Source organism: Mytilus californianus, unplaced genomic scaffold (assembly GCF_021869535.1).
Source record: "Mytilus californianus isolate M0D057914Y unplaced genomic scaffold, xbMytCali1.0.p SCAF_11, whole genome shotgun sequence".
Taxonomy (NCBI): Eukaryota; Metazoa; Mollusca; class Bivalvia; order Mytilida; family Mytilidae; genus Mytilus; species Mytilus californianus.
In genome coordinates this window covers 23,752,508-23,777,187 of record NW_026262593.1, presented here as the reverse complement: position 1 = coordinate 23,777,187, position 24,680 = coordinate 23,752,508, and the positions used below count along the sequence as shown (strand labels likewise).

The 24,680-nt window shown below is 31.2% G+C and overlaps 1 protein-coding gene across 1 annotated transcript in view; it reads right to left on the bottom strand.

Moving 5' to 3' along the window:
* Nucleotides 1-23,363, bottom strand: part of LOC127719753 (DNA ligase 3-like) — a 39,132-nt gene extending 15,769 nt beyond the window's left edge. Inside the window, exons 1-18 of the mRNA XM_052226001.1 lie at nucleotides 23,289-23,363; nucleotides 17,756-18,266; nucleotides 17,128-17,295; nucleotides 16,200-16,340; nucleotides 15,057-15,163; nucleotides 14,364-14,408; nucleotides 13,618-13,704; nucleotides 12,958-13,037; nucleotides 7,994-8,071; nucleotides 7,322-7,484; nucleotides 6,585-6,740; nucleotides 6,089-6,220; nucleotides 5,240-5,319; nucleotides 4,375-4,462; nucleotides 3,314-3,391; nucleotides 2,441-2,564; nucleotides 1,317-1,681; nucleotides 633-995 (exon numbers count right to left, since the gene is read on the bottom strand). Of these exons, the coding sequence (XP_052081961.1) occupies nucleotides 633-995; nucleotides 1,317-1,681; nucleotides 2,441-2,564; nucleotides 3,314-3,391; nucleotides 4,375-4,462; nucleotides 5,240-5,319; nucleotides 6,089-6,220; nucleotides 6,585-6,740; nucleotides 7,322-7,484; nucleotides 7,994-8,071; nucleotides 12,958-13,037; nucleotides 13,618-13,704; nucleotides 14,364-14,408; nucleotides 15,057-15,163; nucleotides 16,200-16,340; nucleotides 17,128-17,295; nucleotides 17,756-18,041 (2,541 nt within the window). The 5' untranslated portion in view covers nucleotides 18,042-18,266; nucleotides 23,289-23,363. The remainder of the gene's footprint in view (nucleotides 1-632; nucleotides 996-1,316; nucleotides 1,682-2,440; nucleotides 2,565-3,313; nucleotides 3,392-4,374; nucleotides 4,463-5,239; nucleotides 5,320-6,088; nucleotides 6,221-6,584; nucleotides 6,741-7,321; nucleotides 7,485-7,993; nucleotides 8,072-12,957; nucleotides 13,038-13,617; nucleotides 13,705-14,363; nucleotides 14,409-15,056; nucleotides 15,164-16,199; nucleotides 16,341-17,127; nucleotides 17,296-17,755; nucleotides 18,267-23,288) is intronic.
* Between the last annotated feature and the right edge of the window lie 1,317 nt (nucleotides 23,364-24,680).

The following is a 24,680-nucleotide window of genomic DNA, read 5'->3' as shown; positions in this document are numbered from 1 at the left end:
CAAAAAAATAAATTATGATTCTTTATGTTTCAAGTATTAATAAAAGCTGAATTTTGAAATAATATTTCGTTATAAGCAGTCAGTTTGGCCCAAATTTGTCAAAATAAACTCAAAAAATTGCTGGTGTACTCATACAATCCGTATTCATGTGACCTTTAATCTAACCCCTTAGCTGAAGATGAGTTACCCATGTACTAGGCTTGTTCATCTTTAAAAGAAAAAGAATGTCAACAAAGAAAGTGAAATAAGTATGAACAATTTACACACGAAATGCTGATACATATTATCGAGTCCATTCATTGTTAATTGTTTATTTAAGACTTTTTGAAATTTTGATATACGTTTTAGTATGTTATAAATCAAATGTTGGAATTTCAGTCAAATCGGTGAACATGAATTTGACAGCTAATACCCTTTAATGACCTTAAGATTGATTTGGCTATTCTTTTTCTGTCTCTGTTGGCCCTTTAGCTCCTGCTTAAGTATTCCTCATTCATGGTTTTCAATGTTTTTGGTTTGAGTTTTCCTGATGAAGGTATATCTGTAAAAGTGCTTCAGACACAGAAAATATTAACTATAAGTTTCATCTATTGACTAATGACTTGTATATTTAACTTTAAAAGTTTCCATACCTTGCTCTTCTTAGCTGATGATGGTTTATGTTCTCTCTCATCATCAACATCTGAGGCTTGACGTTTAATAGGTGATTTCCCTTTAGTGGGAGAGGCCTTTTGGGGTGTTATTATCACATTATCATCTGAGATATCTTGTTTCATGATTAATTTCCCTTTAGTGGGTGTGGCTGCAAGGAATTTCCCTTTAGTGGGTGTGGCTGGAGGGGTCTCATTGCTGTTATTATTCCCATCATCCTCAGTTGAACTACCGCTATCATCATCATCATCTCCAATTTTCGTCTTTTTTGGTGTGGCTGCAGGGGATTTCCCTTTCTTTGGAGGAAACATGTCTGATGTCTCTTTGGACTTTTTAAACAAAATCTGAAATGAATATTAATATGTAATTAGACATTTTCTACACTTATGCCAAAATACATTGTTAGATAAGTCTCATTTTTCAATTGACAAGATTCAATCACAAAATATGTCATGAAAAATGTAAAACAGAAATGTGAAAGATTGCAGAAAAAAGAGATCACTAAAAATATGTACCACACACACCTTCAGTTTAGATATAAAATAACAAAGATCAAATCAATAGCAGCTTAGAACAAATGCTAACAAAATATATGAAGATTTTAATTAATATTTACAATTTATAACTGTCTATTCCAGAATTTTTTTTTTTTTTATAAAACTGACCTTTAACCTTGGAACATCAGTAGCATTCTCCCAAGTTTTATCATCTCTGACTTTAGCGATTCTTGGGAATCTTATTGATATCCCGTCAGCTGTATGGGCAGAAGACTGACTAAACTCTGCTCCCATGATTTCCCAGATTGGTGACTTTTTGGGATCTTTGACCACAAAGTCTGGGATTAAGGTCTTGTTCACATTCAACCAATTTGGGACTTTTAAAGCATCTTTGCTGATTTTGACAACATCAAGTTCCTTCTGCAATTCTTCTAACGTCTTGTCATCAAAACCACTGTGGCATTTTGTTACTGTGCAGAATTTCTTAGTATGGGGGTCATATGCTCCAAGTAGAAATATGGACATAATGCCACCTGCCATGAAAGAATGAAACTACAGGTTTTAAACAAAATATAGTATATAAAATTGCTTTTATCACTAATGTTGCTACATTTGTATTTCTCATTATATTATAAAATTGAAAAAAATTATACTTTCAAACTCATAGGAAAATTTGGGTATCTGTCTAAAATAACTTCTTTTTTTCAATATACAGATGCATAGAAAAATAAAATATTTTCCTGGTTTGTCTTATAGTTGTCTTTTGGTTTTGCAATGGCCTTGTCAGTTTCTCCTAACTTTTGAATATCACCTTTGTATCTTCTGTTTATTTTTTTTCTTTTATGAAATAAAAATATTTGCAAGCCAAAATTGTCTTGGTCTTATTGAAATTTTGTATTAAAATGAGGAGATGCAAAATCTACTGTGGATTCAACATTATTCATCGAGTTCTTATTTTCATTGATCACATGTGAAAATGCAAATTTTCTAAAGGCATGTATGCAGCGGCCTGCTGTGCATGAATAAGCTATAAAAATTTATAATTCTCTTTTAAAGAGATTATTTGTTAAAAGTTTGACTTATCTTATAAATCTGATTTTTATTTATGACTGTCCTTTTTGTTTTTTTCTGCTAATTTTCTGTGGACAACAGCACTAAAACTCTAATGTTAAGCTTCAATTAAATCCATTTCAGAATAACTACTTTTGATAGACCATTGATATTGCATGTTTATACTTATTCATAAAAAAAAACCCAATGTGAAGTAAAAATTAATTGAATTCTTTTCTTACCTTTGTTCCCTGTACCATAATAAGCTCCAAGAACAATTAAATCTGCCGAGTCAGCCATTGTGCCTTCTTGTAAATAATCTTTCTTCACTTTCAACCAATGCCTCTTTCCAGGGGCATATACACTCTGTAAATGTAAGGTATATATAAAATAAGCAGATGTGGTATGATTGCTAATGAGACAACTCTCCACAAGAGACCGAATGACACAAAAATTAACAACTATAGGTCACGGTATAGTCTTCAACAATGAGCAAAGCCGATACCGCATAGTCAGCTATAAAAGGCCCCGAAATGACAAATGTAAAACAATTCAAATGAGAAAACTAACGGCCTGATTTATGAACAAAATAATGAACGAAAAACAAATATGATATCCAGCAACAAACGACAACCACTGAATAACAGGCTCCTTACTTGGGACAGGCACATACAGAATGTGGCAGGGTTAAACATGTAAGGGGGCGCCCAATGCTACCCTAACCTTGGACAGTGGTGTAACAGTACAACATATGAACAAACTATAAAAATCAGTTGAAAAGGGCTTAACTCATCAGATAGATACAAAGCACAAAAACATGAAAAAAAATTACTGTACTAAATACAAAACAGTAAAGAACATTAAAGAAAAGTTTATAAAAAGAGCAATAAATGAAATTGTAAATATACAAGAAATCAGAGATACCTGTTTTATTTCAGTTTAATACAAATTCAAATACTGAGGGGATGTTATACGTATATTACATAAACTATATATGTCAGTTATATAGGGATATCTAACCAAACAAAAATCACCAAAACTGGTCAAGCACTCTTAGCCTTCATATTTTTAAGTCAAGTAGTAAATACTGGATGCAGAGGTATAACATTTCTTACTTTTAAATCTTTTAACACCAGTCCTTCCAATCCTTGTCTAAATACATCATTCATCATATCCTGCAAGTCTTCTGGGTCCTGAAAATTATTAATGGAATGTTTTTGCTACATTCATTTGGTTGTTAAAAGACAATATACTTTCACTCAGTTTTGTACAATCATCTTTTAGTTTTTGTTCTTTTTTAACTATATTTGACTATGAAAAAATTTGTAATGTACAGTACCTGATCATGTACAAGCCCCTTTAAAGGGCTGTAGGGATATATATGGTAACAATGCTCTTTAAATGGCCATGGGTTATTTTCAAGTATCTGGGATACTATACAATTACTGTCTTTTGATGGGGTAAATGTGTTGGGTTATTCACTTTTGAAAAACTAACATTCACGGAGTCCAACTGGTGAAGTTTTTACATTATTTTATGGCATAAAATTATATAAAATTTATAAAAATACATGTAGTTCATGCTTCTTTAGTGATTTAAAATGATTCTTCTGGGTAGTTTTATAATAAACTTACCTATATTTATATTTAAAAATAATTATAAATAAGAAGATGTGGTATGAGTGCCAATGAGACAACTCTCCATCCAAGTCACAATGTATAAAAAGTTAACAATTATAGGTCAAAGTACGGCCTTCAACACGGAGCCTTGGCTCACACCAAACAGCAAGCTATAAAGGGCTCCAAAATGACTAGTGTAAATCAATTCAAACAGAAAAACCAACGGTCTAATCTATATAAAAAACGAGAAATGAGAAACACTTATGAACCACTGAACAACAGGCTCCTGACTTAGGACAGGTTACTTGTTTAAGTTATGCCCTCGACTGCCTACTGTTGAAGACTGTATGTTGACCTCTAGATGCTGTTCAGGTAATTGTGTTTTTGGGTTGCTGTCTCAATTACCTTTACCATCATCTCCTTTTATTCCTACTTCGCATTATTTTTTTTAAAAGAATGAAAATGGGTATTTAAACAGAATTTCTTCATAAACACAGATCACAGAGCTCCAGAACTTACTTACTATTGTATTGACCTTTATACATGTCATCACTTACTTTAATTAATTTCATCTCTGAAAACATAATTCTGTTTTTAATCTCCTTCATTTCATCATGTAGAACTTTACGCCTTTCTTTGATCGGTCTGGAAATACAGTAAAACCTCTTGTCAATTTATCTTAAAGATTTAAATCAGTCAGCTGTTTCATTTACATGACAGACTAATAAATTGAATTTGAAATGTTTATAGACACACTTTTATGAATACCATATATATTTTATATATTACTGCTCTTGCTACAACATTTTTTCTTTTGAAGCCATTTAAGCTGATAAATATTTCTAATGCAGTAGTTGTTCTTTTACAGTAGACAATAGCTGACAAAAGTGCTATCATAAAGATGTTTATTCATGGAATATAAAAAATAAAAATAACAAAAATATCAAACTCCAAGGAAAATTCAAAACAGAAAGTTCCTATCAAATGGCAAAATCAAAAGCTCAAACGAATGGAAAACAACTGTCATATTCAATATAAACAAGTGAAATTGCAAGCTACTGCTCACTGATGATACCCCCGCCACAAGTGGATAATTTTAATAGTGTAAAAATATGTAAGTGTTTGGTAAACAGGGAGTTGTTAAGTGATGAATCTGAAAACGCATCATACGGTATAGCTGACTTATATAAACCCTGAAACCAAATTTCAGAAATCCTTATGATGTAGTTCCTGAGACAGATGTGACGAAAAATATTCATTGGACGGACTGACGGATGGACTGACGGACGGATGGAAGGACAGACGGACAGGCAGAGGTAAAACAGTATATCCCCACTTTTTTAAAGCTGGGGTATAATTACTCACACTAATCTATATACATATTGATAATCATATATCTTCTCATACTATTTATAGACTCACTTTTGCATTATATTTTCCCCATTTAAATGCAGACAATCAAATATAAACAAACACACTTGTGCATCCTGGAACTTAGCTTTCTGTAAAATATAAACTGGATATATACCTTTAGAAGATAAGCAAGTTATAAACCTAAGGTATAAATGAGTAAATAGCATTAGCTATCTAATAATTCAGCAGGCTGTAAAACAGGATCTCTTAGTCATCACTTGTAAGCAAAAGGTTTTTAAACAGTCAGTCGTTACCATTTTAGAAAAGAAATATAGTATCTGGTTTTTTTTCAGAACTAAGAATTCTCTTTGAAAATCATGTTTTCAAATGCAACTTAACAAACCAATATGAAGATTTCTTTAACAAATCAAAATTTCCCTAAAAGATATTTTATATAAATAAAGGTAGTGTATTTTTCATATTATCTGCTCACTGTTAATTGAGCCGAAATATTCCTGAAAGTCTATTTTTTTAATTTTGCAAATCAACCAAATAGCATCACATTAATGGTGTCACAGTTATGTTGCGACGGCTAGCCTTAACTAATTTCACCATTTAAATATAAGCTACATTCTACATGGATATAGTTGTTTTATTGGCAATAAAACCACAATCTCCTTATTTTCATACTGAAGATACATGAATAATGGTATCATACAAAATTAAATTTTTGGTAAATTCACAGGCCATATGAAGCCACAAATGTACTTCACCTTCAAGTTCTTAATTTTCTTCTAGTATTCAGATAACTTATTTTTTCATAAAACAACTGACCATACCTTTATTATACAGAAAAACTAAACAATATTATAATATGATATATTATAAGGTGAGTAATAAAATTGACAGTTCTAATACCTTATGCACTCCTAAAGAACCAAAAGGTAGAGGCTTGCTGGTTTTTGTATCCACCAATAAAACTTCAGCATCCAGAATGAGGTCATCTCCTGATGGAAATGCTTTTGGAATGTACTCAGAAAAATGCTGCACCTGAAAAACAGATATATATATATATATAACAGAAGACATAAGTAGGATAAAGATTAGCTTTGACCCTTTAATGATGCTGAGCCTAACTAACTATAAATAAAAGGAGAAAGGCTTTGAGCAGAACACACAAATTCATACTTATTACAAATTTTGAACAAACAAACAGACAAACAAATATGTACACAAAAAGATATACTCTCAATTTCATTATTAAACAAAGGGCAGTGCATTAATATATCATTTTGATGTTCATTATCTATAAATAAGGTTGAGTCCTTGCTTTTTAAATTTGCTATATTTTGAAACATAAAATATATACATAGAGTAATATGTATGTACATTCATTCTTCCTACAAAAATGTACCTTGTGAGGCTGTACTGGTTTCAAGCTTCTACTGAAATAGGAGAATTTATCTCCCTTTTTATGCAGTTGAACTCGTTCTCCATCATACTTTATCTCAGCATACATTCCATTTGGACATTTTTTCATGGCATACTCCACAGATCTACAAGCTTCTGCCTACAAGAATAGTTATCTAGTCAACAAGTGAACTGTAAGCTATTGATTGCTCCCAAATATATGGCCACTATAGGAATTCTGTAAACAGGAAGTTCATGAGAAATAAATGTGACAATGCATTATAAGGTATAGCATGCTCATGGGAAGCTTGATTTCAAATTTCAGAAATACCTGATTTGTAGTTCCGGAGAAAAATGTGACACAAATTGTATAGGATGAATGGAGAGACTGCTAATAAAGACACTGACAGACAAGATGATTGTAAATGAGTGGGGGTAAAATACATGATTCCATTATGGATCAGAGAATGAAAACTGATGTTAGAAATTGTGTCACTGAGTCTGACTATATTCAACTTGAGAAATTGTAATGGGATTATCTAAATATTTATGTAATCTGTAGGTGCAGGTACTTTAAAAGCACTAAATTGTAGTATTGTTTAGTGCATAAATTATATTCTTCTTCTAAGCATCAACTGTTTTATTTTAAATTGTATCCCAATTTGAAAGAAAGAGCATTATGAAACTTCTCTAAATCCAACACTGAGATTTTATGTAAATAATGCAATCTCAGTAACCTACCAACATTGGTAGTACAGGAGTCATAAGTGATGCTCGTACACTGAGTTTTTTACTCATTCCTGGTTTGGAGCCCTCTCTTCCTTCCATTACTCTCTCTACAACATCCTTCAGATCCCTAGAAGCTTGGAAAGCAGCATAAGCATTTTCATCTAATCCATCTAAACTAATATAAAAAGAAAAAAACATCTTTATAAGATGACAGATAATCTTGTATCTCTATTGCAGATATGCTTCATATTTATGCAATACTGAAGTGTTTATTTGATTGTACCCATAATCTTTTCACTTAAATGACTGACACATAACGTTTGTCCTTGCATATGTTGTTATAGGGATTTTCAACATTTTTATGCTCATATTTGGTTTGTACCACCAGAAGATGTTTGATGTGTGGTATACATCAACGAGACAGCAACCCAATGGTTTGTAACACCAGAAGATGTTTGATGTGTGGTATACATCAATGAGACAGCAACCCAATGGTTTGTACCACCAGAAGATGTTTGATGTGTGGTATACATCAATGAGACAGCAACCCAATGACATCAATAACCTAATTACATCAATAACCTAATGACATCTAGAGACTAGATGTCTACATACAGTCTTTTACCATACATGTATTGGTTATTTTTATTAACTTTGTCATAGTGAATATAAAAATGACCTTACATATGTTTTGCTCCTGCATTTATTCTCAAGTCATGTTTAATCAACCTCACAAACATCTTTAAATCATTGGATGAACATCTGAAAAGAAATTTTAAAATTCATGAAAATCAATTTATTCTAAACTAGTACAAGTTTTTGAAAAATATGTGTATTCCACCAATGACCAAAGTTTTGCAGCTAGATTGAACAATTAAAACTTAATTTTGGCTGTGAAAGAAATATCAGATAAATCTCAAACTTTTCTAAGATTTGAATCTAAGGGCTGTTCCAGAAAATACTATGTCACCCCCAGGGAAGGCAATTTTTTTTTAATTTTGTGTGGGTGGTTGTATTTGAAATACCAAAATGCAAAAGGAGTGTTGTTCTAATTTATTTTTATTTCTGTGGGTGGTGGGGGTTTAAAAAAGTGCCGTCCCTGGGGGCGGGGGGGGGGGGGGGGGGGGGGGGGGGGGGGGGGGCATAGTATTTTCTGGAACAGCCCTAATAGAAAATCTTTAAAGAAATAATTAACCAACATTTATTATTAATAAACTGGCTTTTTGTGTACTTTAACAGGCTTATCATAAAAACATGTTAAACTGCATTGAGTTTAATATGTATGCATCACGAAGCCTTAGAAGTTGAAACAACCAACCTAATATGACATAAAATTTTGATAATTTCTTTCAAAATTTTTTTAGGCAATTTCCTTTTTTTTCTACAATGCACTATCATTTGAAAAAAAATTAAGAAAAAGCAATTCAACTTAATTCTATTTGCAAATATGTATTCGAAAAATGTATAATGCATTTGCAATTGGGGCTTTGATGTTTTATGAATCACAATTGTCTTCATTGTACGAGACAAAATCTATTAAAGTTGCCTTTATGTTTTTTCGTTGGTGTTTAAAGGGAAACTTCGCAAAAAAATGAAAAATTGATATTATGATCCTTTTTCATAAACAAATATAAATTTAAGAATATTAAGATTTTATTTGGCTGGATAAGTGAGCAAAATTGATTTTTAATCTGACTACCGATTCCAGACTGTTTGCCATTTTGGCGGCATCTCGGGTGCAAATAATCACTTAATATCTTATTACCACAAAGTCCCAAAACCAGCATGACATACAGTTGGTCATCAATCAGTATCGGTATGATTTGCAGACATGAGAGTGAAAACAGATTGTGCAATTCCATAACTGACACCGACTTTAGATCCGTGATTGACAAGAAAGGATGGAGACATGTCACTTAAATATTTTCCTCTGCGATGACAAGCATTTAATGTTTTTTTTTCTATTAATCTATAATATTTTCTTTTGCCTCTAAACAAGGATTTGTGGTGTAAAATCTTACTATACTATTCTTAAGTCTAAATGCTATTTTTTGGGTCTGCATTTTGGAATGAAAATATTATTAAATGCTTCTTTATTCGCAAAACAAATATTTTTTTGCGATGACTTAAAATATCTTCTTGCGTTGAAACATTGAAATATATTCAAACTCCCAACTGTAATGAAAAGCGAATCTTGTTCCATGATTTTCTAACTTGATAGCATATATGGATGGTTCAAATAAGGTAAAGACACCTGTCAATCAATTTACAAGTGTGGATACTCAAAGATTAACGTATTGCATGATTGGTTGTCTGTAATGCAGGTCAATCATCGCACACCTGCTATTATATACAATTCTTAACTCGGGGTCATATCAAGGTACTATGAGGGTTGCCATGATTATGTACTTTAATGATCCCCCAAAAATCCTATTTCAAGAAATAATGAAACTTCATTTCGGACAGACTGATAGTTGAATATTAACGTCTTATCTGCTAAAAGGGTGTCAGATGTTTTTTTCAGGTAGACTTTCCAAGTTAATTGATAAATTTATTCAGTAAACTTTTGGGGGAATAAATCATTCCCGAAATAGTATTTAAGCAAAAAGGAGAGTAATAAGAGAAAAGAATTTTTTTTAAAGTGCATAAATTTAGCATATTTCTGTACATAAAAGGAACGGGTAAACTCATGAAAATTGTATATGTGCTGCAGTTGCATAGCACACACCATAAATCTATTTCAAGTTTATTTTCCTGTCATTTTTATGGGCTAACTCAGAGACATGTATATATCTCTGGCCAAGGATTGTATAGTGAGGAATCCTTGCTCTGGCTAACAAAAATAAAATACTTAAATATTTAAACTTGATGGGACTTACCGTTCATCTCTTTTTTTTTTCTTTTTTTTTTGGGGGAGTATAAATTGTTTGATTCTAGAGTCAGTTTATGATTCTAACTTTACTAAACAAGCATTGGCCCAAAAGGGAATTTAAAAATTAACTCACTTCTATCGAAATTTACAGAAGGAAAACGTTGATTTATGAATTTACAAAAATAATTTTGTTCCTGGATGTATTTTTTAAAACAGCTAGATTTTAGTTAAGTGATTTTATTGAGAGAAAAAAAATATTGTCTAGTCAGAATTTAAACCATTCCCCCACCCATGACCCCTCTTAAAACATGAATGGTCATGCTTTAATCGTGAAAATTTCTTTGACATGGTACATTCTGTATATGTAGTGATTTACCTTGACATTTTCGGGTATTACGGAGCTACATGTATATTACCTGTATATGGTAAGGTGCCGTCCCATGACGTCTAATGTATACAGGTTCATATTTATAATGGCGTTCAATACCTTTTGTCGGCTATTTGTGATGTAACAAAGTTTTATGACATTCACACTTCTGCATGTTCTGTGTACTAAATATATATTTTATTTTCGGACTGAATGAGGGTATGTAAATTTTCAAGGAAATATATTGAGTATCGAATTAATTTTGGTGTTTTTTACAAAGTATCAAATCACAGAAATTTTAAAATATGGCTTGTCTGCTAAGAACTCTAGCTGATATTTAGGAGTATTCTTGTCTGTTTAGAGTGGGAATAATGTGTCCAACTAAAGAATGTGAATGACAAGTCTGGAAAAGGACAGCAATACATTGCAAGATACAGAGGACATTAAAGTTCGATTCCTATGGTCTGTCATTTTAATACAAATCACTAACGTTTTCTTGCACTGAATAATGTATGATTAAAACATTCCATGTGAACTTAAAACATTTATAATTACCGCCCCTTTACAGTTTTATTTTCTATATATATATTCGAGACTTAAAATTGAATAAGTATCAAATCTTACCACTTCGAATCATGAAACTTCCCTTTTTTATTACAAAAGTATCTCCTCATTTAGAATTTGATTGTAATACAGTCACAATGGTTTTTTCGTTAACAATGAATATTTAACAATTTTGAATAATAAACGATTTTCTAAATCAAAAACTTTTTGTTCTATTGGGGAAAAAATGGAAGATCATTAGCTGAAGTAGCATGAAGAACTGTTACACTGTAGCAAACGTATTAAAAATATTCCATTGCGATCTATGTATTTTCTCTGTTCCATTCTGCATAGGCGAAGTTGATCTTAGATGTTTTCCGGTATTGATTCAACACCTTTAGGCCAATAAGCGCATCCCCAGCTTTCAAATATATAGATTTGGGTGGTACCATTTATTTTTAACCATATGAGCTGAATCAAATGGGCTTTTAATTAGATAAACCAATTTTATGAAATTCTGTTTTTTTTTATGTGAGTGAAATGATAAGTGTTTATACTCTTGTTATAACACTTGGGTATAACTTTCCAGATATTATTTCAAAGTTTTTAAAGTGATAAAATAAAAAAGAATCATTTGGATTTTAATATCTTTCCTTTAGATTTAGTATTAACATTGTTTATCATTTTTATTACATCCTACATGTAAGTGAAATAAATGTTTAATATCCGGATTAAGTTTCAACAGACCTAACCCCAAATATAATTAAAAATTCCACAGCGATCTATTTGTATTTGCCACCACCTTGAATATGTATTTAACTTTGTGTATTAAACTCGACCTTCTGTCTTATATACCATTCGAATTGACAGTCACACCTGGCACGGTGTGCCCTAGAGGCCCGGCTAATTGCCGATCTGTAAATTACCTTATACCTTTTTACAAGCCGTCCACGAGTATTGCCAGAGAATAATATACACATCGTATATACCTAGTCCTAGCGTAGATAGTATAAGGTCAATAAGCGTACGCCTATATATTGTCCTTACAGTTTAAATTATATACTTTAATTTGTTCACCATATCCGTCAGAAAAAGCAAATATTAAAAAAAATTAAAAGATTTACTTTATGTGCTGTCAACAAAAATAAATCGAAATATATACGGTAAATATAGAAATTTTTATCTCCTGAATGTAAAAAGTTGTACGTCTGTTCGTTTTATTTTCTTACTATTGGATAATAATTAGCTATCACAATTAGCTTTAGATTACTTTAAAATATGATTAAAGACCAAGACTTTAAATGATTGTACTTTAAATCCCGGCATGCAATACTAGGAGAAAACGTCACATACTACAGGAAGTAGTCAATAAAAAAATTAACTATTCATGATTTTCTTTTTTATTACTTTACATATAGCAATAAAACTTTGTGAATATGTATTTTATGTTATAATGAACATATTTAAACAATAAGAAAAAAATCGTGAATTTTCCCTTTAAGGTCACTTTCGGTGACCGTGGCAAATTAATGGCAGCAAATTTTTATTGCTGAAGGCGCGGTAGTACACACATAAATCCAATGGCTTACAGCTGGAAAACTAAAAATCCTTGTCAGTTAAGATCGGATATAATCTCAGAGTTAGTGATCACTGCAAATAAGCTATTAAGATCACTATGCCACGTAGGCCTTGTCGTTCAATTGTTACACTGAAATCATTATTATGGGTTTCATACTTCTTGCACTGAAATTTAATACAAACTTTTATGCTTAAATCTTTTCTGCACAAAAGTTATTTATGAATTATCAAATATTAAAACTTTAGCAGTTGTGGTATCAATTTCTTAATTGTACAAATTCAAAATACCTTTTTGCAACTTTCTTCAAAACTCTTAACTGGTCATCTTCTTTTGTGACATTGGAAAGATCCTCCAAATACTGGTCAACCTGTAAAAATAGAAAAGGGTCACTATATATGTTCATAGGGAAATATTTTTGTTATTTTATAAGATCATTTCAAATAAAACCCCAGGTCAGCATTCACATGTAAATCTGTTTCCTGATTGGCTTTCAAACCAATGCTATGTTTAACATAAAAACTTATGTTGCTTGTGATGCCTATTTAAATATATTGGAACACAATCAAAAATACTGTACTTGGTCCAATCAGAAATAATATCATTTCTTTTTTATTTTTGGAAATAAATTAAGGATATTTACTCATCATGAATAACCCAATAGTAAAGCAAGAACTGCTTACCCTTCTAAGCCTCTGATTTCTGTATCTATTATAAGAATCAAAAAGTTGTCATAGAACTCAAATTTAGCAGTTTTGAGTAAAATATGGGGAGGGGGTCCTATTTACAAGAAAATAAATATTAACTATGTTGCATATATCAATACACAGAATACAAAGCTAGAAATACTATGTGTACATCAATTTTCATCTTTTAAAACTAAACACGAAAAAGAGAAGAAATATAAGTTTCAATGAAATAAATCTCTGACCATGGAACCATTTTCCTACCTCCTTTAATAAAAGAGTACTTTTCTTTTGTGGCTGTACTGTATCACTTTGTTCAAAGAAAATTCTCACTGTTTCTGCTACATCTCCCTTTAACATAAAAAAAACATTATTTACACATGGCATGATTGATGCATTAAACAGATGGAAATAACACACAGGAATTTTTTTTTCACTTGTAGTCTACTTTGAATATCATTTTTGTGTCTATAAATGACAGAGATTTTAGAATGTAGGCTATTGTGTTACAAACCAGGATAATATACTCATACAGAAATTGATTTACTTTGACCACACTGCAGATTCATTAAAACTGCATCTTTTTTTTACCTCCTAGTTAAACTTTAACATGAAACGCAAATGTAAACCTTTATCAATAAGAAAATAAAAATTGGACCCTTGGTTAAGGTGGTACCTTACACTACAGGGAGATAACTCTGTAAAAATCAGCTAAACGTTTTAATCACGTTGTTTTGTTAAGGAAATATTAAGCTTCTCAATGATCAAAATTAGTGTTTGTCAAACTGCTATATAACCAATGAAATTTTTCTGATAAAGTGGTTGGTTCAAATTTTTTGAAATTTTTATATTTATGTTAAAGGGTCAAAGTAAACATTTTGTCAAAATTTTATGAAAATTAAACGAGCCAAATTAATATTAGTCAAGGTGTTGGGTACCACCTTAAATCATAACAATTTCCTTTTATTCAATAAGAAATGTTTTATTTTAGTTCTTGATAAAAGTTTTACCTGATTAAGATCTTCAACCATTTCTTCTTGAGAAGTATTAAAAATCTGAAAATAAGCTTAGATAATATAGTCTGACCTTTACAGGACAAGCTATGAGCTAACTGGTGGCAAAAATATAAGAAAATCTGAGGAAAAACAACAAATAACTGAAATTATATTATGATGGGCATAATAAGACGTGCAATGAGAAATAATAAAAAAAAACAATCCTATTTTATACTTTTTTTTTAATTTATGGGGAACAAGACAGATTAATCATCTCTTTGAAATATGCTGTCAGGGGAGTTAAGATTTTCCCCCTAATTGTTATCTTTCCCTTTTCTGTCTATAATAGTAATAAGCGTATTTGCTGTCTACATAAAGGCATGCATAACACTTGTATCTTATGTCTCTTTGCTGTCTATATAAAAGGCATGCATAAAACTTGTATCTTATTTCTCCTTGTACTCAATGTAAAAGATTGTTGTTTCTTTTGTTTCAAGATCAACATGATAAATAAGACATGAAAATATATCTAATTAATATTATCAGACAAGCATTTGTATTCAACAATTTTCACAAACTAAAAGATAAAAATTTGAATGGAGAAAAAACAGAAGCACTCACACAAGGTGTAGAGTACTTTTTCTTTGGTTTAATGGATTAAACAAATTCAAAATTTCAAATGAATATTTTGTAAATAGGTTTCATTACCTGACTAAATAATTTAACTAACTGCTTACTCTTCACGTTATAAACCCGCTTCACAAATCCAGGTAACAATAACTTCAACCACAGGAAGGCATCACCTTTAAACCCATCTATAAAAATATGTATGAATATGGGTTTTTAAAGTTATTTTTACTTTATCTTAATTTTTATTATTTACATGTACATGTGGACAGGTTAACCTTTGAGTGCTTATCTGTCAACCAGCTTACATCCATAAGGCTGTCTGTCAGTACCTTCAATGTATATTCCAAGTGAAAAAAAATCAAATAGATGATATTTGAATTTTTTACTAAATAGGGAGGGGGTCATTTGGGACACTTTAAAATAGTAGACTGCAAAGGGCATCCTGTCCACACATTCCTTTGGTTCTTAAAACACATTTTTCCATTCATTTTTTTATAGGGGAAAAGAACCTGTCACTCTTTGAAATTCTAATAAATTCTAATAAATTATGAACTAGTTATTTGTTCAATTTTAGCAATATTCATCCTAACCCACTATTAGAAAAGTTTTTCAGATAATATAGTAATGATACGCCAGGGTTCAAAATTGAACCCAACTACTATCTTCTGCAAAAGCTTAGGGCTGTTCCAGATCTAAACGCATATGGGATGGGGGATGGAAGGCACTTTTTTTAGACCACAAGCACCCATAATATGAAAATGTTCATTTTAATAAATGTAAATTCAGAAATTATTGCTTGCATTTATTATTGAGATTTTAGAATGGACAAAAATCCATAATTAATTATTACGATTTCAAGTAATCTGCATACAGATATATGTATCAGATAGCAGAATGTGAGTTCTTATTATTGCAATTCTCAACCAGAACTTTGCATTATTCACAATAATAAAAACCTAGCAATAATTTCTGAATTTACAGTTTATTTCTTACAAAATTCTTAAGAATATACAACCACACACAATTTATTAATTTGAGTGCCTCCCATCCCCCCATGCAATTAAATCTGGAACATCTCTTACAGAACTAGCATTGCAGCATAAAGGAATGATCATACTTTTTGTTGAATATAAATTTGTTTGTACTATAAAACTGTAAGCCTCACATTTCTATAAATAAATGTTATAGTCAGAAATAGTGTAGGGTATTCCCTAGGTATACCTCCATTTGGCCCGTTTTTTAAGAACTTGGATACTTTCTGTGTTTTTAACAGGTAGCTACTCTCGGCTGCAATATCTGCACACAATTTCCTGTAGTTCCTAAAGTTATCACCAGAATCACCTTTCTTACTGGTACTTGCTTCTGAAGGAAGAACATAAAAATGTTTAGGATTATTTCACATATGGGATACTTCTTACTGGAAATTTATTTCACTATCTTATATTCAAGGTATTCAAAAATTGTTAAATCTAATATGACATTTACTTTTGCTTGTAAACAAAGCCATGTTCTAATTCAAATTGAACATAGGGTTCACATGCACGACATAAAAAAATTGTAACGTTAGTTGTATTTTGAACAAATCTAACGATTAAAATGGACATTTTTTGTTGGTGTTAAAAATGGGCATAGAGCATGGCATGAAAGCTTTATTTCTTAAACAGTGTATTTATCAATTAATACCACCTTTAGAGAATACTTTTTTGCATGTTTAGCCATTTTTTGCGGACTTCACAAAACTTTCTGTTGTAATTTTTTAACTTTAGTGATTATTCGTATAAGAGAAGATACAAGTTTCACATAATCACCACAGTTTATTTTTGTAATTTCTTTTTTTTATTTAGGTTTAGTACTTTTAAAGTTGAGACATTTTTAGTTTCGCACTATTAAAGTTCAGAAATTTTTGGTTATAGCACTCTTAAAGCCCAGAATATTCCTTTATATGTAGTCTACATGTATGTAAAATATTATTCAAATTTAAACTATTTTACCTACCTACCTACTCTCTTTTTTTCTACCAGAAGGCAGGAAACAAGTATATATTTTTTTGGCCTTAAATATCCTGCATTATATACAGCTTTAAAATTCTAAGTTCAAATAATTCTTATCTGAAACAAATACAATTGAACAAATTATGTTTGAATCAAACCTTCGTCACTATCAGCAGTTGATGGTCCTGCCTTTGGAGAAGCTGCTGATTTCGTTGGTGAAGACTTTGGTGGGGATTTTGAAGGTGAAAATGGCAGCTTTGCTTGTGCAGTGGCTTTTGGTGTCCTTTTTGGAGTTTTTGCAGGAGACTTTGAGTTGGCTTGGGAATCTGAAATAGAATAATTGTGAAAATTGCAACAACCATGACAACTAAAAGATTCTTATGATTTTTGTTTTCAAATTTAGAAAACTTAAGTTTAAAAAAGTTCCAATAAAATAAGACTTTCTTGGTAATCTGCTTTCTTCTAATTAACTTAACTATTTATAAACAAGATAAACTCATTGATTATTAATTTTGAAGAACATTTTTCATGCTATCGGAAATTAAATATTAGCTCATGATATATAATGTACATACATAAATAAGGTAAGAGTAATATAGAGATAATGAAGAAATTGCAAATAATTTTTCATGTATTTATTTATCATACACAGAATTTTAAGAATATATAAGCAAACTTAAAAAGATGCAAAAACATCAAATTTTTGCAAAGGCAGTCAAATGCATAACCAAATTAAGATTACAGATAATTATTTTGCAATATCTTATGTTTTGTTTGAATAGATACCATCAATCATTTTATTAAGACGATCTTTATCTTCTTGTTGAAGATCTCCAAACCCATCCATATCCTCTCCTTCTTCGATCTTCTTTGTTGTTGCTCTTGCTCGTTTGAAAGTTTCAAACATACAATCTGGATGATACCATTGTTTCATATCACCCCCTTCATCAGAGAATGGATTAGTTGTAACTTTGCCTATTCTCAGGGCACCTTTTTCAATCTTAGTTTTACATTTCTTACAACTTGATGTTCCTAGTTTGGCATACCCAACAATATACTTATTATCAGCCATCTTCACAGACGTGTTAGCACAAGGTATACAGATGTTCCAATGTGGTTATTGTATGGTTGTCTAATAAAATCTGGGATCCTTTATTTACTGGTAAAAGACAAGTTAACAACCTAGAAATTTGGTAGGCATGGGTTCCCACTCAAAGTAGTGTCATAACTGCAGAAGGGGCATTTAACTTCATACATTCTATCTAGAGTCAATCAGAACATTGGAACACATATAAATCTGAAAAAGTTAAAAAAAAAAAACATAAATGACTTTTAGTTTTCTGACAAGTACACATGGTACATAATCAGCATAAATTGAGCCACACATTACCAGTGCCATTTTACATGTAAACAGTCAAAAGGTCAAAATCCATTGTTTTATTGATACATGTATAAAAATGTCATGGAAGGTTCAGTATCAAATAATAATACGAAGATATTTCATTGATAAATTTCTTGAAATAATCATTGATAGGAAATATAGAAAGTTATGTTCAATGCACTATCTTGTTTTTTATCTCGAAAGTACATGTAGTAGTAAAGGAGATGGAGAATGGATAACTATCTCCAGCTCCATAGGGGTTCTGAGTACATGATTGCAATCTTTAACCTAACAAATCACTCTTGGTATTGATCTTCATGATAATGATGATAATACATAGATCTAGATATGTTGAACATTGAATTGAAATTGTTCTAAGTTTTCTTTTAGTGTTCTTGTAATCATTTGGGTGGATGTTCATATTGTTCATGAGGACAATAATTTTCATTGAATAAATATTTTCAAAGATGTTTGAAACTGTCTAATTTTCAGCTTTGTTCATTTACTTAAATACCCCTCAGAAATAATCAGGTATCTAGTAAACTTTCTGACCCTGTTGTAAAATTTTATCCTATTAACATGATTAATAATACACTAGCATGACTACACTGTAGTCAATATTAATACCAATAACCTCTAAAAAAATTTTGGGTAACCCGGAAAGTAAATTTATACAATTGTATCTCCAAAAATGGGATAATATTCCAAATGAATTATTGTATCCCATCAGGATTTAGAAGTGGTTCAAACCCAAATGTTTCTGTCATATGAAACTTCTAATGCAATCAAGATGATTCATTTGTATCAAGAATTTTAACTGGATAATGTGCAGCAATAAAAAACAGCAATCTACCTTCTGTAACTTAGGGAAACTGCCATTTTGAATAATTGAAATTTATTGAAATGTGATTTTTTTCAACAGTCTTGACAGTTTTATTCTATACTGACATGACTAAAGTGTAACATTTAGTATGCCTGCGACTTTTTTAAATGTTTGTAATAGATGTTTTAAGATTTCTTTTAAGGAAACAATATAGTTTGTATAAAAAATTTGTGATAATCGTGTATCCATTTCATTTTGAAGAATGATGACTAAGGAAACAGATCTTTTATCTCAGTTAATGATGTATTATGAAGGTTCATCTTCACTATAATCACTATTTGACAGAAATAGTTGTGTCGACAGCACAAAAGTACTTGGAGATCAGACAAATCTGTGCAACTGGAAAAGTTTTTTAAAGCCTGACAACACCTTGATATGTTAAAGTGAAACATGTTAAAGGCAATTTAGGTTTAAGAAAGTTGGGTATTAATTCCATTTATGAGCATTTTACCCAAAACAGTTGTCAGTGTTCAGTGATAAAAATATAAACTATGGATTTCAAGATATTTCAGGTTAATGACAACATTTTGCCCAAAGACACCATGACTGAAACATTATCTGGATAAAAGTTAATAGCCTTGAAAAAGTAGGATTTTTGTATACAGTTCTCATGTGAACTTTGGTCTTAAAAGAAAAAAAATGCCATTGTATATATGTATGTAACATTGTACATAGATCTTTCGATTATTCAGAGCACCCTGCGAGAGCTGCGGGGGTACAGTAGAATCTGTGTACATTCCCTATTAGGATAAATGGAGATGTGTCACTAACTTATATACATTTATTTATTTACCTTAAGGGAAATCCCCAACCCAACAAAAAAGGAGTGTTAAGACACCAGGAAGTCTGTTATTATGGTGGAGGAAGCTGAAGTACTCGGAGAGAACCACAAGGCTCCTCAAAGGGAACAGATGACTGAAGAGATACATGTATCTGCAGATTGATCTCCAGGTCAAAGTCGGGGGTCACTTTGACCAACCAAGGCCCCTGAAGTGCCCATTCTAGTTTCAACTCTGGGCTGGGTACCAGAGATGTGTGTGGGAGGGTGAAAATCACCCTACATATACTAATGTACTGAAAATTCCAGTGCTCATTTTATATGAATATTTGCACTATGACAGTCATTATGTTGAAATACAAAATTTGACTTTTTATCACTGTAAATTGATACCCGAATTTTTAGTATAATACCCATAAATGGGGATAGAACAGCTGTGTTTGGGCTGGTACCAGAGATGTGTGTGTGGGCCTTTTCTCAAGAGTTGTCCAACTTAGTGTTTGCAGCATTTCAGTGACTGAGCTGGTGTTGTGGTATCTGTTGCATGTGTACCTAGCTGCTCAGCACTGGACCATCTCAAAGTTTGTGTGTTTGTGATTTGTTATTTGGTATGTGGGTCCCAGACACAGCTGCTGTATTCTAGCTTTGGTCTTAAAAGTGCTGTATATGCTTTTTCTTTTACTGTTTTTGAATTGACCTTTAAATTTATCTTAATGAAGTTTAGCTTTAAGTTTGTGTGGCTGCAGGTGTGATATTATTTAGGCAGTGTCAGGCATGAAACATGAAATTTACACGGAAATTATTGCAATTTGTGAATAAATTGATTAATACTCAGAAGTTTTATAAATATTCATATAGTAAATGAACAGTTTTTCTCAGTTAATAAATAGTCTTTGTTGTTTGTTGGTGTGGTTCATAAGTGCTTCTCGTTTCTCGTTTTCGTTTGAATTGTTTTACACTAGTCTTTTTGGGGCCCTTTGTAGCCTGCTGTTTGATGTGAGCCAAGGCTCCGTGTTGAAGGCCGTACTTTCACCTATAATTGTTTACTTTTTACACATTGTGACTTGGTTGGATAGTTGTCTCATTGGCACTCATACTGTCATGAAATAGAAGTTCCTTCATAATATTAGTTCCAAATGGAAAAAATATTCTGGAATATTATTTCCACTGGAATAAATATTACAGTATATGTTCCTAAGGGAATAAATGGTATGGAATATTTGTTCCAACAGGAACAGATATTATGACATTGTTTATAACAAAGTTTCCAGTGGAACTTCTGTTAAGCGGAACAAATATACGTTGACAATACCACATCTTCTTATTTATATTAAAATGGAAGAGTGTGATATATACATGATATAGGTGGGAACGACATTTAAGAGTTATAATGAATTGAAACAATTTGTACAAAATTACTAAAATTGGTTTATCATGTATAATTATCATCAGCATCTATTTTTATACACATTGAATTTGATCTTATTACTTGCTTCTTTAATTTATGTATACACTCAAGCTTTATCATGTTTATTTTTAGAATTTATTTTTAGTTGTTTTAGATATTTTAAAATTTTGGTTTCTGTTTTGCATTTTACTAGAAATTATTTTCACACTTGAGTTTTCACATATCTTTTTTTCAAATTCTGTATAATTTGATTCTTTAAATGTGCATTTACATTCAATTTCTAATTTTTATCATATTTTCTTTTACAGGGACTTTACAGTTTCATTCCTTTAGTGTGCATCTAACATTGTCTAATTTGCAATGTTTTTTATGTATTTTTAGATAATAAATACAAATCGAAAAACATTAATTGCCCTTCTTTTCACTGAATTAACAAAATCCGCATATTACCGATAATTTCCGTTCATATTTCATGTTTCATTCCCCATGTTCCTGGTCCAATGACATTTTGTTATAAAACTTGATGCGGTTACGCAAAGCCTACGAAGGCCAATTTGGCTACTCGTCCCCACATGCGTGGTCACGCAGACACTGCCTATTATTTACATGTTTGTTCCATTTTAGGTCAGTTTGTATTGTTACGACAAGATATTTTTGTGGATGTTTCTTTTAGCAGTACATGTTGGTGAAGAGTAAAGTCAAATTTCAATGGGTTTTTCTTGGTTGTTATCTGAAGGACTGAGCACTTGTCTGCATGGAACGACATGAGCCAGTCCTTCTCCCATTTTGCTGCTGATGTAAGGTCTTGCAGTTTTTGTGTGTCTATTGTAAGCATACTTTCATTCCGCCGTGTATTTATTCCGGGTAACTGTTTTTCACTAGAGAATAATGGATGTAAATAGTGTGAAAGCGTCGAACCTGATATCTTTGTTTTGTTTATATTAGACTGGTTTATTGTTTACACAAATAAATGGGTTAAAATTAAAATGATTTTCAAGAAACCGGTTTAATTAATCTGAGTCAATCTAGTAAATGATATTGATGATAACATGGATAATGAGGAGGATGTTTTTATAACTCAAAATACTTTATCAATGACCAGAACATTGAACTTGATATAAACCAAATTTAAAGAGCAGATTTGTTCTTACATAAAGTTTCAATTATAGAAGCGTCCTTTGATATTGACATAGAAGATATGATTTTATATCCAAGTCGACCGAAAAGCAAATACACAGAAAAACTTCGGCAATCCAATAAATATAAATATTACAATTAGTGACAATTTAAAAGCATATGATTTTATAGAATTGCATAGAAAAATTATAGCATTATTGTGTTATCGTGTGTTCAAAATGAGTACTAATCACCTCATCAATGTATGGATTTAAAGCACTAGTGTAATTAATCCCGGTATAAAATAACTAGTGCAATCATTCCGGTACAAAATCACTAGTGTAATCATTCCTTCTTTAAAAACACTAGTGTGAACTATTCCTTGGATGAAAACTCTCCACTTTTTACATAAATAAACTATGCAAGTTTCAAATATACTAAAAAATATAAAGCTACATTTTATACACGTTTCCCCTTCAAAAAACCCTTTTTAGAACCTTATAATGACTGGTGGATGTTTTACACTGGACCCGGATAGAAAAACCTAGTGATTTTTTGTTGGTGGATAAAAATCACTGGGGATTTTCTTCCTCCGGATAAAGTACACTGGCGGAATCAAACCACTGTTTCACTATCTGACTCAAATCATCTGACTTCGAATTCATTTTGCACAAACTTTTTGCAAGAGTGCAATGGTGCATACAGGATGACACGCTCGTAGTTGACAGCTAAAAAAACATTTTTCTTTCTTACTAGAAGCTTCAACACAACACCAAACAATTTTGCAGAGGTTTGCGATTTTTCAAAACAATGTAAACAGACAAATTTATCTTCAAAAAGAAGAGCGAAAAGTTAAAAAAAACCTGAGTGCAATCCCGAGAACCTACCCAATTCTAACAAGATTCCAATGGTTATTTACAGAGTTTTGGCATCACTGCTATACATTTAAAACGTAATTTCTACTAAGTAGAATGATTACATCTTAACTTTACATTTTGATGAGCAGGGTTTTGATATGACAAATATATTTTATATAATCTGGAAATGAAATTTTGTGAAACTGGACAGTACCAATTGCAAGATGCAATCGATCAGTCCATTTAACAGAATGTTATTTAATAGTTCTAGGCTGGTTGTGATATATAAAAAAGGCACAGATACTGTTAAATCGCAAAAAAATTGTCATTGATTTCAGCCATGTTGACTTTTCGTTTCACTAAATTTTTCCATTGTATTTTAGACTAAGTTAATTTATCAAATAAATACATTTATTGATCATCAATTTCATATTTCAAGAAGACAGCTTTGATAGCAATATAAACCAGCTATTACTTTTTGTTGTTGTAATTCCTAGATGTCTTTAATATACAATTTCCCACTCCGTTAATGAGATGCAGTTAGCTCACCAACTCTGTATATACTACCAAATAAGATAAGTGCCTATTTGTGTACAACTGCCTCTGCAGGTAGTAAACCAGATATTATGTAAATTGCTGGATCTGCTACATTTACCGGTAATGATGGAATTTGTTTAATTATCCTTTTATATTGTTTTGACTATGATTTTTCCATTTGGCAGTAAACCATAGAACATAATTGAAAATAGATTTGTTTGTAGCAGACTTATGGCAGTCAAGGTGTCTAAACAATTATCTCCATGTAATCTTATATGCATCAAACTTTATGATCCTCTGGCTTTTTCAGGTTTCATCAATTGTATGTCCTGCTGTATCTTTAGGACCCAGTAGATAATGGAAGACAACTACAGATGCCAAGTGATGTCAATTGCTCACAAGTAATCAAAAAGTTATTTTATTAGGTAGGTCAAATGATAAATTATTATCAATAAGATTATAAAGTGAATAAACGTTCCATTTTATACATTGAAATTTAAAAATGAAAGGAGTTTGTCCTGGGAAAGTGTTTTTGTTATTTCATTGATTGCTACTGTTAATGGCAATGACATGTCTGCTATGATCATAAAATGTGAAATACAAATTGACTTTAGAAACCTAATTAACAACTTTTTAATTGGACAAAAATGTATTCAAAAACTTATCAGTTTGTATAATTATATATAAGAATATATATTTGTGATGAGATATAAAATCAGGTATCAAATATGAACTTGAATTCTTTTATAAT